Below are 14,936 nucleotides of genomic sequence, written 5' to 3' on the forward strand. Positions count from 1 at the left end.
TTGAGTATTTTGTTCATGTTGCATTCCAGACGCATCATCTGTGAAGCCCTGTTCACCTACGGGTTCTGCTCCCAAACCCAACAGCTTCTTATTCCGCACATCTTCACGTTGCAACGTCAAGACAGGTACACACACACACACACACACACACACACACACACACACACACACACACACACACACACACACACACACACACACGAGTATGGGATTTATATGATCCTAATTTACTCAAAATGTGTATGTTATACATTTTGCTACTGGTCTCAGGATTAGGAAACAGTTTGGCTGAATCTGGCCGTAGTGAATCTCGCTCCACGCTCAAATCCCCACGAGAAGAGAGAACAGACGTTCTGCAGCTACGCAAGGTAAACCAGCAACCATTATACTCTTCACTCCATTTTCCAAGTTTTATAACCTAAACTCTACTCTGCACTCACCACAATTTGACTTTCTAAGTCTCTGGAGTCGCGCCTGAAGATCACCCTGCCTGAAGATCTAGGAGAGGCGTTGTCCAACGGCACGGTTCTCTGCCAGCTGGCCAATCACGTGCGACCTCGCTCCGTGTCAATCATCCACATCCCTTCACCGGCAGTGGTGAGCTTATCCTTGACTCTCACATAAAATACCTGGAACATTATCTGTGAAGGGTTTTAAAGAAAACTGATTCCAGGTCAGCACAGTTACAACTGAAATATTTTCTAATGTTAAGTTTCTTATCTTTTTAGCCAAAACTGAGTGCTGCCAAGTGTCGCCTTAATGTCGAAAACTTCATTGCTGCGTGTCGTAGACTGGGAGTTCCTGAGGTAAACACTCAACATATTTCTTCTTTTATAGGATTGTCAACAGTACCTTGAATACTAAAATGAAAAGTAACAATAGCAGTTTTTGAAAAAATCTATCCACACTATTCCTACGCCCCATGACGCTTTGCGCAAATTATGGGCACGACTTCCGGCGGGTACTGTCACTGAACCAGAAACGGCTTTTTCCATGATGATTACGGTCATAATTTCATGTATGAGCCAGTGTGAGGATGAAATTTCCTGATACATCACATGAAGATATATGTTTAATAGTTTTATGTTGTTCCTCTGGGGGGGGGTCTTCAATGCGCAAATATAAAAGCACAGAGACATACCAGTATCTCTACAATAGGACAGTCAGTCGAGTGTTTAATACATGGAATATACAGAGACTTCTTGATTTTAACCTTTTCAGGTGATGGTTTAAAATGTCACGACTGTCCCTAGTGTGAGTTTTTTTTAAACGGCAATTTGTAATCGACTTTTTTGAGTTTTTATGGCGACACATCAAGCTTCACGCGATCCGACAGCAGCAGTAACTTGCTTCTCATTCAACACATTGTAAGTTATTTAAACAAACCATAATAAACATATTAAACTACTATTACATGTTTTCAGTATTGTTTTCGTTTTATGGAAAATTATTATGTAGTATATAAGACATGAGCTTATGAAATTATTTGCTTATTTTAAAAAAATAATTTAAAACGTAACAAAAGTAACGTTACGTGCAAACACATCACAAACTAATATAAACATTAACTAATAAGCCGTTTATGTCGTATAGTATAAATATTTTGTACTGTAATCAAATTTTTGTAATAATGAGTATATATAGTAGCAGAATAAATAAACCAGCTAAATCAGCATATTTTTATCAGCATAATATTATAATATTTATTGTTGACTGTCAGTTTCTATGAAAGGTTTTACTGGATGGATGTGTGGATACAGTTAATAGATGCACGTGCGCCACATACACATTCAGTTCTTGTGCGTGTATTATAGTTTATACAAATGGTTTGTAGAGATTTACTTTGTTTGTATCAGCTATTATTCCAACCCCTAACTGCACAAGTTATGCCGGTCTTCCTGGATTTCATAATAAGCATTAAAATGCCAGTCAAAACGGCAGACTCGTATCCCTCACCATAGGACTACCATTAGCTGTAGTGGCTCACCGGAAGTTTTACCCATATGAGCTCAAAGATGGCGGCGCCCACATTTACGTCAAGAATAAGGTGGATAGTACCAGGTATTATTTTTGTTTAATACTCGCACACTACAAATTAAATGCGGCTCCTGTCAAACGCTCACAAGCGTATCATATAATTTCATAGTTTTTTGCTATTTGTCCGAGCCCTAATCTTCTAAATGATTTTCTTTCTTGAGTCACGTTGTCTAAGCTGTTTGTAAGTAAGAAAATTCCCCCTATCCACTTGTTTGTGAATGCCTTACTTTAATGCCTCAAATTGTTTTTCCAAGTTTGTTTGCTTTAAGCTTAGTTTGCTCTGTTTTTGTATTATCCTGCTTTCTCTTTGTCCAAACATGTCCAAACATCTATGTTTGTTTTCTTTGCATTGTCCATCTTTGTGCATCTCTCTCGCTCTGTCTCTCTCTCTCAGATGGAGTTGTGTTTAGCGTCTGATATCCTGTGCAGTAAGCTGCCCGCTGTACACCGCTGTGTAAAGGCGCTCCTGGCAAAAACAGGAGGAGATGAGGAGGTGGAAGAGGACAAGAACAGCACCTCTGCGTCTCCTTCCTCCCCCTTCTCCACTGGCTTCCTGCTCTTCTATTCTATACTCATGGCTTTGCTCTATTTGTTATACTGCAGCATTATAGCATAGTTATGTGTGGATGAGTATTAAGCTCTATATGGGTATTAAAGTCCATCATCTATGTACTGTGTACGCTGTTACGCACATAGCCGATGAGACTTTTAACCAAAATCCTCTCTTAGTGGCCGCTAGACACAAATAATCTTCGCATGCACTTCACATTTAACCTATAAAACGATGAAAGAACCCAGCCATGCACACAACTATCCTATAAGAGCCATATGCGGCATATAAGAGCAAGCTCATTACCCATAATGCTGTTCAGGTTACATGTTAACACTTATGATGTCAGTTCGGGAAACACATTGTTCTAGATATGGTTATATTACTGAAATATCTATGTGTATGATGACTGCTGCTGTGCGATATTGCGAGTCCCCCCGCACACCTGAATTTGCTTATAAACAGCTTGCCGGTGGTCTTCAGACTTTTAACTGGACACATGCATGGTTTCCACGTTATGAAGGGCTTTTCCACATGATTGCCTTAGCATCGCTGTTAATAATGGGATAGATTTGTATGCCTTTTAGCAGGACTGGTGTATTTTTATCTTTAGAGTTTTAAGCACTGGCACAAACTCCCCACGTTTTTCCCTTGAGAATCTAGGGCTCTGAATAGTCAAAGTGCCTCCGCAGGACAAAAAGCTAATAGGTTCACTCCAGTCTCCAGCCTTTCCATACACCCACAGCAGCTTACGGCATCCAGGAAACATGTTAACAGTGTGGTGATGGTACTTGTAAACTGTATTTTGTTTAATTCGCACATCTAACGGATGAGGGTCAGGGGTTGAGAGCGCTGTTTAGCATCTTTGTCTCGTCGACTGTGATCACCAGATGGCAGTGCTGTTACAAAACCGCCCCACCACTTTTGTACGGTACTAATATGATTCAAAGCTGTGTTACGTTTTTTGTTAAATGTTTGTTTTGATTTTCTTAAGAGCAACTTAATATAATTCTTGTATACAAACTGTTCCATATAATTTATTGTTTTATTTATGTTTGCTTCTTTTGTTCTGCCAAGTCTGCATTGGGGAAACATGGTCTTTGTTGAGCACATTTTGGCCAGAGTAATTGGCTTACACAATGCAAAAAAGCTTGCATGGTCAGAGATGAATCAGACCACTATAACTGAACGCTGGCCAACAAGGACAATTGCATTTAAATATTCACATTCGCTACAGCTATTGTAGTTACAAAAGGGATAAACAGACATTACCAAATTACAAATATGCAATTAAAAAAAATACAAATGTATTGAAGATGAAACGCCTCTTTTAGCTGTCGTTTCGTGACACTAAATGTGACCATAGTGTTTTTGTACTTGTGTAATGTGCCATATGCACCAGCTTCCCCGTTGCTAGATGTTGATGTTGCTTTTGTGTCCTGTGCCTACTTAATGTGATTTAGGAGCTTTGCAGACAGTTTACTAACAAGCAACCTCTCATCTGGAGAGAACGATAAGAGGAGAGGGAAAGAGAGAGAGAGAGAGGAAAAAAAGGATAGGGAATATGATTTAACTGGTTGTGTTACCACACAGTTCTGTACGCTAGGATGTCTTAAACATGTTTTAAGGGGGTTTGTTGTAAGTTAAGATGTTTATTGTTTATCAGTGCTAAAGCTAATCATAATTGCATTTTTAAAGACCACTTTATAAAATAATACAATACAGGTGACAGACTTCACGTCAAGGATTGCTCAGTCACCTCACAATGGCTTGAAGGACACTGTGTGCCATTAGTGGTCTCATGCATATGAAATAAGGATGCTTTGCTGATACAATACAGTACATGTGCATCAAAAAGCTTTTACAGGACTGATTCTACCCTCTTTCTGATAAATACACTACATGAGACTGAGAGTTTAGTGGGCAGAATAGCTTCATGAATGTTTCCGTCCACGTGTTACTTAGTGTAACCTAATGGAAGACACAAATGTATTTTGTAATATTTATAAAATACTGTGTATTTAAGAAGTTTATATTGATATAAAGATTTTGTTTGACTGTAAAGAAATTATTAAAAAAACAAACCCTGTTATTTGCTGCTTTACGTGTGCTTTTGTCAAATGCTTATGATTAAGTTTTTGTCTTTCTCTGTTGAGGATGAAATCCTCATGTCAGCTCAACTGTGTAGCTCAACTATTTTGTGCTCCTGGTCAAAAGGTAAGTGTTGACCTTTAAGGGGTTGTGTGAATTTTATTTATTCAATATGTAAAATGTGCAAAACCTTAAACCTTCCAAACAAAGTTAAAGGGGACATTTCACAAGACTTTTTAAGATGTAAAATAAATCTTGGGTGTCCTCAGAGTACCCCCATATAGATACTTTATTATAGCATGTTAAAATTGACACTTTGTAGGTGTAAGCAAAAATGTGCCATTGGATGTGTCCTTTTAAATGCAAATTTGTTGATCTCTGCACTAAATACAGGGCTCCCACACCTTAGTTAACTTTAAATTCAAAGACCTTTCAAGGACTTTCCAGGTCCAATACCCTCAAATTCAAGGACTAAATGTTGGGACACATTTTAAGTGAGGGCAAGGTAACATCCTGTTACCTTTTAAGATACATTGTTACAGTTCCCTTTCGAGGGAACTTGCGCTGCGTCACTGCAGTGACACTTTGGGGACGCCTCCAGTAAGTGCGTCTGAATGTGTATATCAAATTCAACCAATGGTGAGGCTTAATGACAAAGACAGGGTGATGTGGGAGACAGGAAGTATATCGCTATCTGAAAGATAGCCAAAGACGGCGTTACAGGGACGCAGGAAGTATGGCAAGGGAGACGCAGCGCCTCGTTCCCTTCTCAGGGAACAACAGTTACATACGTAACCCGAGACGTTTTCATGTGTCAAACACAACTATGCAAAAGAGCATTTTGGTATGAATCAACATTCGCATACAGAAGATATAAGCATTTCAAGCATTTAGCTTTAGCACTTCTTGCATAAAATAGATTCAAGCACCTATGTATATTTTCAAAAACTTCCCAGGGCCTTGAATTTTTTCCCCCCAGATTCACAAACTTTCAAGGATTTTAAGTACCCGTGGGAATCCTTAAAATGGCAGTGTTGTGGTTGTTAAGTGCAGATTAAGGGGTGGTATTATCCCCTTCTTACATCACAAGGGAGACAAATTTCAATGACCTATTTTTGCAGAGAATGATTTATCAAAACTAAAATACTGGATTGATCTTTTTCACATTTTCTAGGTTGATAGAAGCACTGGGGACCTAATTATAGCACTTAAACATGGAAAAAGTCAGAGTTTCGTGATATGAACCCTTTAAAATGACATAAAATTAATAAAGGAATATTTAAGATTCTGAGCTATTTGTAGATGGCTAATGACATCGCGTGCATAAAAGGTCAGGTTTTCTTGCTTTTAATGAAGCACGTGGGATGCCCTTTGGGAAAATCTCAAATAACGCCCGGCTATCATCGATCATCAGGTTTTCACTCTGTTAATACGCAACACTGCCATTAAATCTGTTGACATCTGAAAGTATTTGTAAACATAATGCACATTTAAAATAGATCATTGTTTTATTATCACTACATATTTTTCCTTGTAAGTGCTTTATTTTGAATGTTCGAGTCATGAAATTAACAATTTTTTGTGGTAAAAGTGTAGTAAGCATTTTTATGTATTGATTATAAGCAAAACCATGGTTTTACTACAGTGACCATGTTTTTTTTACTATAGTAAAACCATGGTTAATTTTGGGTATCTGCATATGCATCAGGCAGGGTATAATCCAGCAATTATTTGCTGTACTGTCATAGCAAGATGGTCTATTTATTATATTTAATCATTTATTTAATTTAACTTGCATATGCTCATTTTACATTACAAAGTACTTTGCATGTCCAACGTTCTTAGTTAAATAAACATCATGCTTTTATCATGCTACAGTAATGGTGAGTAGTGCATATCTGCTATATACTCTATAGCAGAGGTCTCCAACCTTTTTGTGAGCAACGGCTACCACAATGGATAAAATAATCTGGAGGGCTACTCAAAACTTGATTTTATTTAATGTTAATCATATATGCATCATTTGTTCAATAATCATCGTTTAAAATGTTAACATACATAAAAGATGCCAACCTTTTTTTAAAGTAATTTAAAAATGTGATTTTGCTGGCGACTTTCAGACTCCTTGCGGGCAACTATGTTGGAGACCACTGTTTTATAGTATAGTATACAGGATCAAATACAACTCACCCGTAATCTATACTTATTGTTAAGGTTGACTGAACATAATAATTGGAATGCATGATGGATTTTCAAGATGGTGAAGTGTTTGCTTGCTACAGTAAGCTGAACTTGAGGATAAAAAGACGTCCTCCCTATAAAGAGCTGTAACTGCATGGCTGCTTCGCTGAGAGACGGTGTCTTAATAAACACTGTTGCTCTGTTATGAAGGTCGCAATTCAAAGGAATGATTTTGAGATCGAGTGTTGTGCGGCATGCATTGCTTTGCCCTTCCTGTGTCTGAGCTGATGTTTGCTTGGGTAAAGTGTCCTCTCTAGTGCCACTTTTGTATAGATGCATTCAATCTATACCTATATGTTTAGGTCTTGAAGGATCTTGCATGACAGATGGATTATACTTTAGACTTGTTAATGTCAAGGACGTGGATCCTTATGTGCATGCCAACCGTTTTATATTCAAGCCTTGCTGCTTAGTTGACTTGCTAGGACCAAAAAATGGCATTCTGTCACAAAAATGTATATTTGTGGATTTTTAGGGTCTTTGGAGTGAAAAATTTTCCTGGGGCAGTTTGTTTACTCCATGTTTTTATTGCTTTTACTGCCTGTTTTATTGGTTTACTTGTCCTTTGGATAGGCAGACTTACAGTGATACTAAATCTGTCTTCTTCTCTCACCAAACCCCACCAGGATATACTTTGTCCCCCCCAGCTGATTTTGGAGGAGGAGGGACTGACACGAATCTCTCAGACCGTTCAGGCACTTTTGGAGATTCCTGCTTCAGGTTCCCGGCGCTCATCCCGTCAAGAGCCCTTAGCTCAATCCACAAATCAAAATCAAGACGCCACCTCCTAGTATTATCAAGTTATGAATATTTACAGCACATTTCATACACTGTCAGAAATAAAGGTACAAAAGCTGTCACTGTTGGTAGAAATTATGTTTTATATTGCCTGTATAGAGGATTTTATGTAAATGACCCATTTTTGTCAGGAAATTGTGTGCATCTACTGTATCGCCAATTAAGAATAAAACAAAGGAAATGAAGCACAATAAAGTAACTTGAGTTTGAACTTGATGTCTGTTGGATATTTGTCAATAATGTGATGCACATTGTTTGCATGATGTTGCCATAATGAGCCTCCTTACTCGGGTAAGTTGGCAGTTCCCGTATAATGATTTTGCTGGTGCTTCTTCATAATTGAAAATTAATTACGTTTGTAATCTCGTCTTTATTACAATGCAAATTTAATTGGTTTTTCACAGGTAATTACTCTTGCAGAGCAGCAAAGGCGACAATGTGTGGATATGCCGTAATCCTGTGATAAGCTCGCAACGGCTCATGGGCTTTGATTGTGACATTTCGTGGCGCACATTTGGAGTGCTGGACTAACACTGTGTCTCCATATTGCTCTGCCACTGTGCCTTTATTTAGCAATACAAACATCCCACCACGCTTCTTAGATCCTCATTAATAGATATACTGTATGTGTAATGAGCTCTTTAATTTGTTAAGGATTTTGAGTCAGAGCATCAATATGCTTTTAAACTTTTTAATTTTAATCGGGATTTAAAGAAAATTAATCTAAACAGTTGGGAATAGACTAAATGTTTTTGAATTAATTGGAATTCTTTGGATTTCTCCATGGATTTATTTAAGTAAATCTTCATTTTGGCCAAGATATTTGCAAAAGATAAGATAGAAAAACTAAAATAGCTTTAAAGGAAAACACCACAGTTTTTCTATATTTTATTGTTTATACCTCAACTTGCAGGGCTCGAAATTGCGACTATTTTGGTTGCATATGCGACTGAAACGTAATCTGTGCGACCTTAAATATATATTTGGGAGAATTTGTGCAACTGCCCATTGTGTTGTGGTGCGACTTGATTTCGATTGTGATGCTGCGTGCTGCTGTCCCGGGTTCTCTTCTCTCCAACGTTACATAACCAATCAAATTTCACCATTAAGTTCTTGCGTTTAATGAAGACTACAGATTGGCTAATTTGAGCGTCAATTATTCCTTGTTGCCGTGCTACGTTGGTACGTGAAGCGCGAAAATGTGAAAAAACGAACCGCGAGCCAACTACAGCCAATGTTACTACTGAAAGTGCCAAAAAAACAAGAAGTGTCGTGACAAATGTGTACAATATGGACGGAGACACTGACCTGTCTGTCAAAGGGTGTTTGATAGTGTATGTGCGCATGCGCTGGTGAATGGACATCTGACAAACATCCCTGTGGTCCATGTTGACGTGGAATATGACAATGCTAATGGTATGTTTTTGTTGTATTTTTTAAAACTATTTAGGAGTAATAGCATCCTGGTAATGCAGTTATTAATACCAATATATATTAGCCTTCTAGGTCACTTTTGCAATCTCACAATTAATCAGTGTTTTAGGTGTTTGCTAGATTTTCTATTGTAATCATAATGATGTTAGCTGTAATTATTAAATGATTATTGTTTTTATACCATTTAAACAGCATTTGGGTATTATTTTAGGAATCTATGCAGCAAAAATAAATAAATAAATTAATTAATTAAAATAGAAGACCACATTTCAAATGCTGGCCATAGGATGTGTGAATATGTGGATGTGATAAATCTATTAACATATACATTGTAGTTGTGGTGCTTTAAAATTTTGGGATGGGTGCGCCTAAATTTTTGCTGGTGCTCCTAACTCTTTAAAGTTGGAAGCACCAGTGCTACCACATAAAAAGTTAATTTTGAGCCCTGACTTGGATGAATTAATACATCCCTCTTATTTCATTGCGTGCACTTTTAATCTTTGTACAGCGCTTCTTGAATGTGTTAGCATTTAGCCTAGCCCCATTCATTCCTATTGCTACAAACAAAAGTTTTGTTTTGTGCCATTGTGTAACTACTCATGTAACAGTCTTTAAATAGTGAAAACATAGAAGTGTTTAGTGGCTTCTAAATTCATTTCTGTTTGAAGCCATAGGAATGAATGGGGCTAGGCTAAATGCTAACACATTCATGAAGCGCTGTACAAAGATTAAAAGTGCACTCATTGAAAAAAGATAGGTATGTATTAACTCGTCTAAGTTGAGGTAAGAACACACATAGTAAAATATTGAAAATTGGTGGTGTTTTACTTTTATAGTGAATCTAAACAGTTGCAGTTGCGCTGTCATTGTTTTTTACGTTTACAATTGTGATCATGCCTGTGAAAATCTATCTAAAGTCATTTTTTTTGTATTTTATTGTTTTGTACAAAAATAAATCATCCTGGATAATGTAAAGAACATTCTGTGAATATAATGTTGATATATTTCATATTGACGGGGTAAGGCCATGTCAAAGATTAAAATCAATGTAAAAATCAATGATTGAAAACCAAACAATATCATAATGGCATAATGAAACTTTAGCCTGGATTTCACAGGCAGGGTCACATTTATTTATTTAGCAGATGCTTTTATCCAAATTGACATCAACAAATGAGACCTGTAATGTAACCTTTTGTCTAGGAGCTAACAATAAGTTTAGTCTACAATGCCATGTTTACAAGTAAGAGTAAACTTGAAGCTATTTGAAACTAGGAATGATGAACAACAACATAAAGTAATTTTTTTAAATGCACTGTCCGACAAAACGGTCAAAATATGTACCCTAGCTGTCAATGGGGCTGTAGCCTTTCAAACAGGACACCTTTGTACCTAAAGAGTTATGTAGTTTTTTACCTTTAAATAATGTCTCTAAAATTATTTCAGTGATAGAACAACTTTTAACTGGACAAATTGTACTGTTGCTGCAACCTGAGCAGCCTCCTAGCTGCTACAAGCACACTCTGAAAGTGGCAGTGGAGGGTAGAGCACACAGCCCCGCCCCTCCCCCTGCCTGCAGAAGAGTGTCTGATACCAGGCACTGTTGCACTCTTCAACCACATGGGGGAGCTGTAAGTCATTGTTACATGGAAACTACATAGTGTTGCTTTAATAGTAATACCTCAGAGGTACCACATATCCCTACTAAAGATAACTTAGTATCTCAAAGTTACAGTATTTTAAAAATGCAAATTGGTATCAAATGCATACATATCAGTATCTAATGGTACCAGGACCTTTTTAAAGGGTACTGCCCCAGTGACAGCTGAGGTACATATATTGTCCATCATTTCTAACAGTGTACATGTAAACAGAGTTAACCTGGGAAAGTTGACAGTAATGATGAATGTGGAAAATTGTGTTATGTTTTATGTTATGTTTTATGTTTTGTGTTTTTGATATTGAAATGTTTCCTTATATAGTTTGGCATGGATTAAATTCCAATGACTGCAAAAACTATTTAGGCCAGAGATAGCTGAACATCCACGCATCATTACTCTACATTCACAATCAACTTGACCTCACAGTGGGATGTGTTGGCATACAGTGTTGCGTTTTACACAAGCATATTTAAATATCCTAAAAATGTCTTTCTTCTCAGAACATTAACAAAAAAACTCAGAGCGTATAAATTATTTTTAACCATGCCTTCAAATGCAATGCCATGCCTGCTTCTTGTCAAAGTTATTTTAGGGTACCTTAAAAGCAAAGTTTTCTTCTCAGTGTATCTGAGTCACATTGCGTTCTTCAAGGCACTATTAATAAGTGGCATAAAAACGATCCATTCCAGTGCTATTTTTATACCATATGTTTTTATACTTAGTCTCAGGCAGGCAGCTGGTAACTTACGATTCTCTGCAGAAAAAAAACTTCTTGTTTTTCACTATAGAAAAATCGAGTTGCCACTTTTTCTAAATGTTTATCAGATTGTTTTTACTATTACTGCCCATGAAAAAGCATTAGATTTAAAGGAAAACACCACTGTTTTTCAATATTATGTACAGCGCGTTGTGAAAGTGTTAGCATTTAGCCTAGCCCCATTCTTTCTATGGCTCCAAACACTTCCATGTTTTCCCTATTTAAAGACTGTTACATGAGTAGTTACACAACTAAGTATGGTGGCACAAAATAAAACGTGGTGATTTTTTAAGCGGATAAAATTAGAACTATATTGTATGGCGGAAGAGCCATCTGCTTAAAAACTTGCCACGTTTTATTTTGCACCACCATACTTAAATACTTTAAAAAGGGAAAACACATAAGTGTTTGGTGGCTTCTAAATTCATTCCTGTTTGGATCCTAAGAAATGAATGTGGCTAGGCTAAATGCTAACACATTCACGACGCGCTGTATAAAGATCAAGTGCACGCATTGAAAAAAGACAGGTATGTATTAATTTGTTTAAGTTAAGGTAAGAACATAGTAAAATTCCTGTTTGGATCATAAGGAATAAATTGGGCTAAGCTTAATGCTAACAAATTCATGACACCCTGAAGTGCACACATTGAAAACATATAGGTATGTATTAATCTGTCTAATTTGAGGTAAGAACATGTTAAAATTTTGAAAAACAGTGGTGTTTTCTTTTAAATGAACACAAATTGATATAATAAAAAGTAATCATAAATAAATGCTTTCCCCCGGTGCAGTCATACTGTTAAACAGTCACACAGGAATTTTTTGAAAATGTTAAAAATGTCTGACCTTCTGTAATAACTCGGCCTTGATCTTAAAATGTACTGTTTCTACATAAAATCATCAAGTTCATGTAAAAAAACATTCTGTGAAAATATAACCTTGATATCTTTCATTTTGATTGAGTAAGGTCATGTCAAAGATTACAATTAATGGCTGAAATCAAACTTTGATGCTTGTTATCTCAAAATTGAATTGTCTGACTTAGGCATGGTTTTTACAGGCAGGGTTATATTTATTTGACCCCCACCCAACGTAAGGTTTGTGCCACTAAACTAACAATATTAGTATTTGGCAAAATAATATTTTATGTTTCTGTAATGCTTAATCCACCAGTAATGTCTAAGCACTTTAGTCACAGTAGTATTTCTACAGTAGCAGTAGTATGCTAAAATATAATTGTTGTTATTGATTAATTTTTTATTTACTGTTTTACAATGAAAAAGACAGGAGAAATAGCAAAGCACATCATTATTATAATTTAGATGCCTAATTAGAGCCATTTACATGTAGTCCTTAAAGGCGTTCTAAGCGAATCTGCGAGACATTTGAATTGTTTTCAAACAGACGGAGTGTAGCTAACTCCTCCCCCTCCCCCTCCCTTCCATGCTTTCATGAACGCGCCCAACCCCCACCCCCAAATCCTTCTTGTCGTATATTGGCTGGTAAACTTTGTTATGGTTTCTGTTTGTAGGTTCGGCCACTGTGTTGTTATTGCCGTTTGTGAAGCCTGGGCTGTCTACAGAGATCGCGGTTTTTTACAGTTTGATCAGCGGACAGGCAGCAAGCAGATAGTGAGGAGATGTTTGCTGTATGTAACAAAAAATGATTTATGGTCTAAAACGTGTCAATTCGCTTAGAGCACCTTTAATAGGAAAATAAATTTTAATAGGTGAAAGTTAGGCTTGAATCATTTCTGATTTCTGAAGTTTAGGGTATAAAAAAGGTGAATTCAATTTGACATTCCTGACTCCTGCAGGGGTGGATTTAGTGATACGGGAGCGCAACACAATTCCATGTGTGGGGCCCCATGTGCACCCTTTTACTAATTTACACCCTTACTGTATTTTTTAGTCGCTGTCAAAGCACACAACCTTATTTCTAGGGGTTAACAATGAGGTTGAGATGAAACTGTGAAATGTTGAACTCTCTGAAAATAAGAGTCGGCATTAAAGCACTTCATGATGCTGGATGGTCTTCGAGTCAAATAGACCGGTGGTCTAATAGGTTTGTATGTATTATAAAAATTAAGTTGAATTAGCTTAAACTAGTTTAACTTTATTTTTATATTTGTAGCAACTCATCACTAGTTTAAAAAGTTGAAATGAATTGTAAATTCAAGTTGATTAAACTTAAAAATTTAAGTGCAACAAGGGATTTGTTTTACAGTGTAGAAACTGCATAGTTCAAAATGGCCTAAAAGATTTTGTTATGCTGTTCTTGAGAGGTTGCAACTTCTTAACATTTAAGTGCCTAAATATTTTACAACTTTGCCGCGCTGGTTGACAAAGCTACAGAACATCTATATTCTTAAACCGTTTTTAAGATGGAAGTATAGTCACCCTGCAGCCTGGAAGAGGAATCATGGTAGAAATTACCTTTTGTTGCAGAAGCTCTGGAGGAGGCTGATCCTCAGAAGTGACATATCTGAGCTGCTATCCAAAGGATTAAAGGTTTGATTCTGAAGCTGCAAAGAACAAAAACCAGCTATTGAGATCAATCATATCCTGTCACGCTTGCGCTTTGAGCAGTAGATCTTACGTTTCTAAAAGGGCAAACTGTTTCTTGTTTTAAGCTTTTGGTTTCAAAAGAATATGCATTTACATGTGCCACCAAAGGAACAGCGGTAACAGCAGGCTATTTTACATTCAATCTCAAACGGTGCTCCAAAAGCTGATCTGTACTGTGTTAAACATACCAGAATGATTACAGGCAGCATGCATCAATTATTAATGAGATGCACTTTCTTCAAAGTGCATCTTTAATATGGAGTGCACTGCACCTCCCAGACTCACCTGAACAACAGTGGATAACACAGTGCTCAGACCTATAACTAACACTGCCCTTTTGCTGGCATGGTGCCGCTGAACTTCAACTTGATGATGGTGTAATTGAAGGTTTTGGTCTCGAGTTGAATGTGTAGTATTTAAAACAGTAGTAAGAGATATGGATCAGTATTTAAAAATTAAATATAACCCAAGTTTGAATCATTGATATTGTGGATGTTTTATTCCCTGACACGTGTAATTAAAATCAGAGCCAAATACTCTGCCTGTGAGCTGATGTAATAGGCATTTACAAATTTATAAGCATTTATACTCATTTACTTGTCCATTTCCTTGTCTGACCCAGTATGTAATGATATTATTTATATCTCTTTGCTGTAATTTGTTTAACATTTTTGCATCCTGTTCAGTTCTGTTAAATTGAATGCCACTGCGTTATGTTCCAGTGCAGGTTTGTCCCATTGTCCTTAACTTGGTTAGATTAGACTTTATTGAATGACCTCTCACTACTCCGCTCTGCAGCT

The 14,936-nt window shown here is 36.9% G+C and overlaps 1 protein-coding gene across 2 annotated transcripts in view; it reads left to right on the forward strand.

The window, feature by feature from the left end:
• Positions 1 to 7,928, forward strand: part of lrch4 (leucine-rich repeats and calponin homology (CH) domain containing 4) — a 41,536-nt gene extending 33,608 nt beyond the window's left edge. Inside the window, exons 14-18 of one of the 2 annotated variants that reach the window (XM_065289023.2) lie at positions 30 to 125; positions 271 to 368; positions 460 to 597; positions 729 to 806; positions 2,432 to 4,679. In XM_065289023.2, the coding sequence (XP_065145095.1) occupies positions 30 to 125; positions 271 to 368; positions 460 to 597; positions 729 to 806; positions 2,432 to 2,653 (632 nt within the window). In that variant the 3' untranslated portion in view covers positions 2,654 to 4,679. Of the gene's footprint in view, positions 1 to 29; positions 126 to 270; positions 369 to 459; positions 598 to 728; positions 807 to 2,431; positions 4,680 to 7,545 lie in introns of those variants that run through there. The other variant, XM_065289024.2, reaches the window with a different exon arrangement.
• The last annotated feature ends 7,008 nt before the right edge of the window (positions 7,929 to 14,936 follow it).

The sequence above is a fragment of the Paramisgurnus dabryanus genome, chromosome 2 (genome assembly GCF_030506205.2).
Source record: "Paramisgurnus dabryanus chromosome 2, PD_genome_1.1, whole genome shotgun sequence".
Classification (NCBI taxonomy): domain Eukaryota; kingdom Metazoa; phylum Chordata; class Actinopteri; order Cypriniformes; family Cobitidae; genus Paramisgurnus; species Paramisgurnus dabryanus.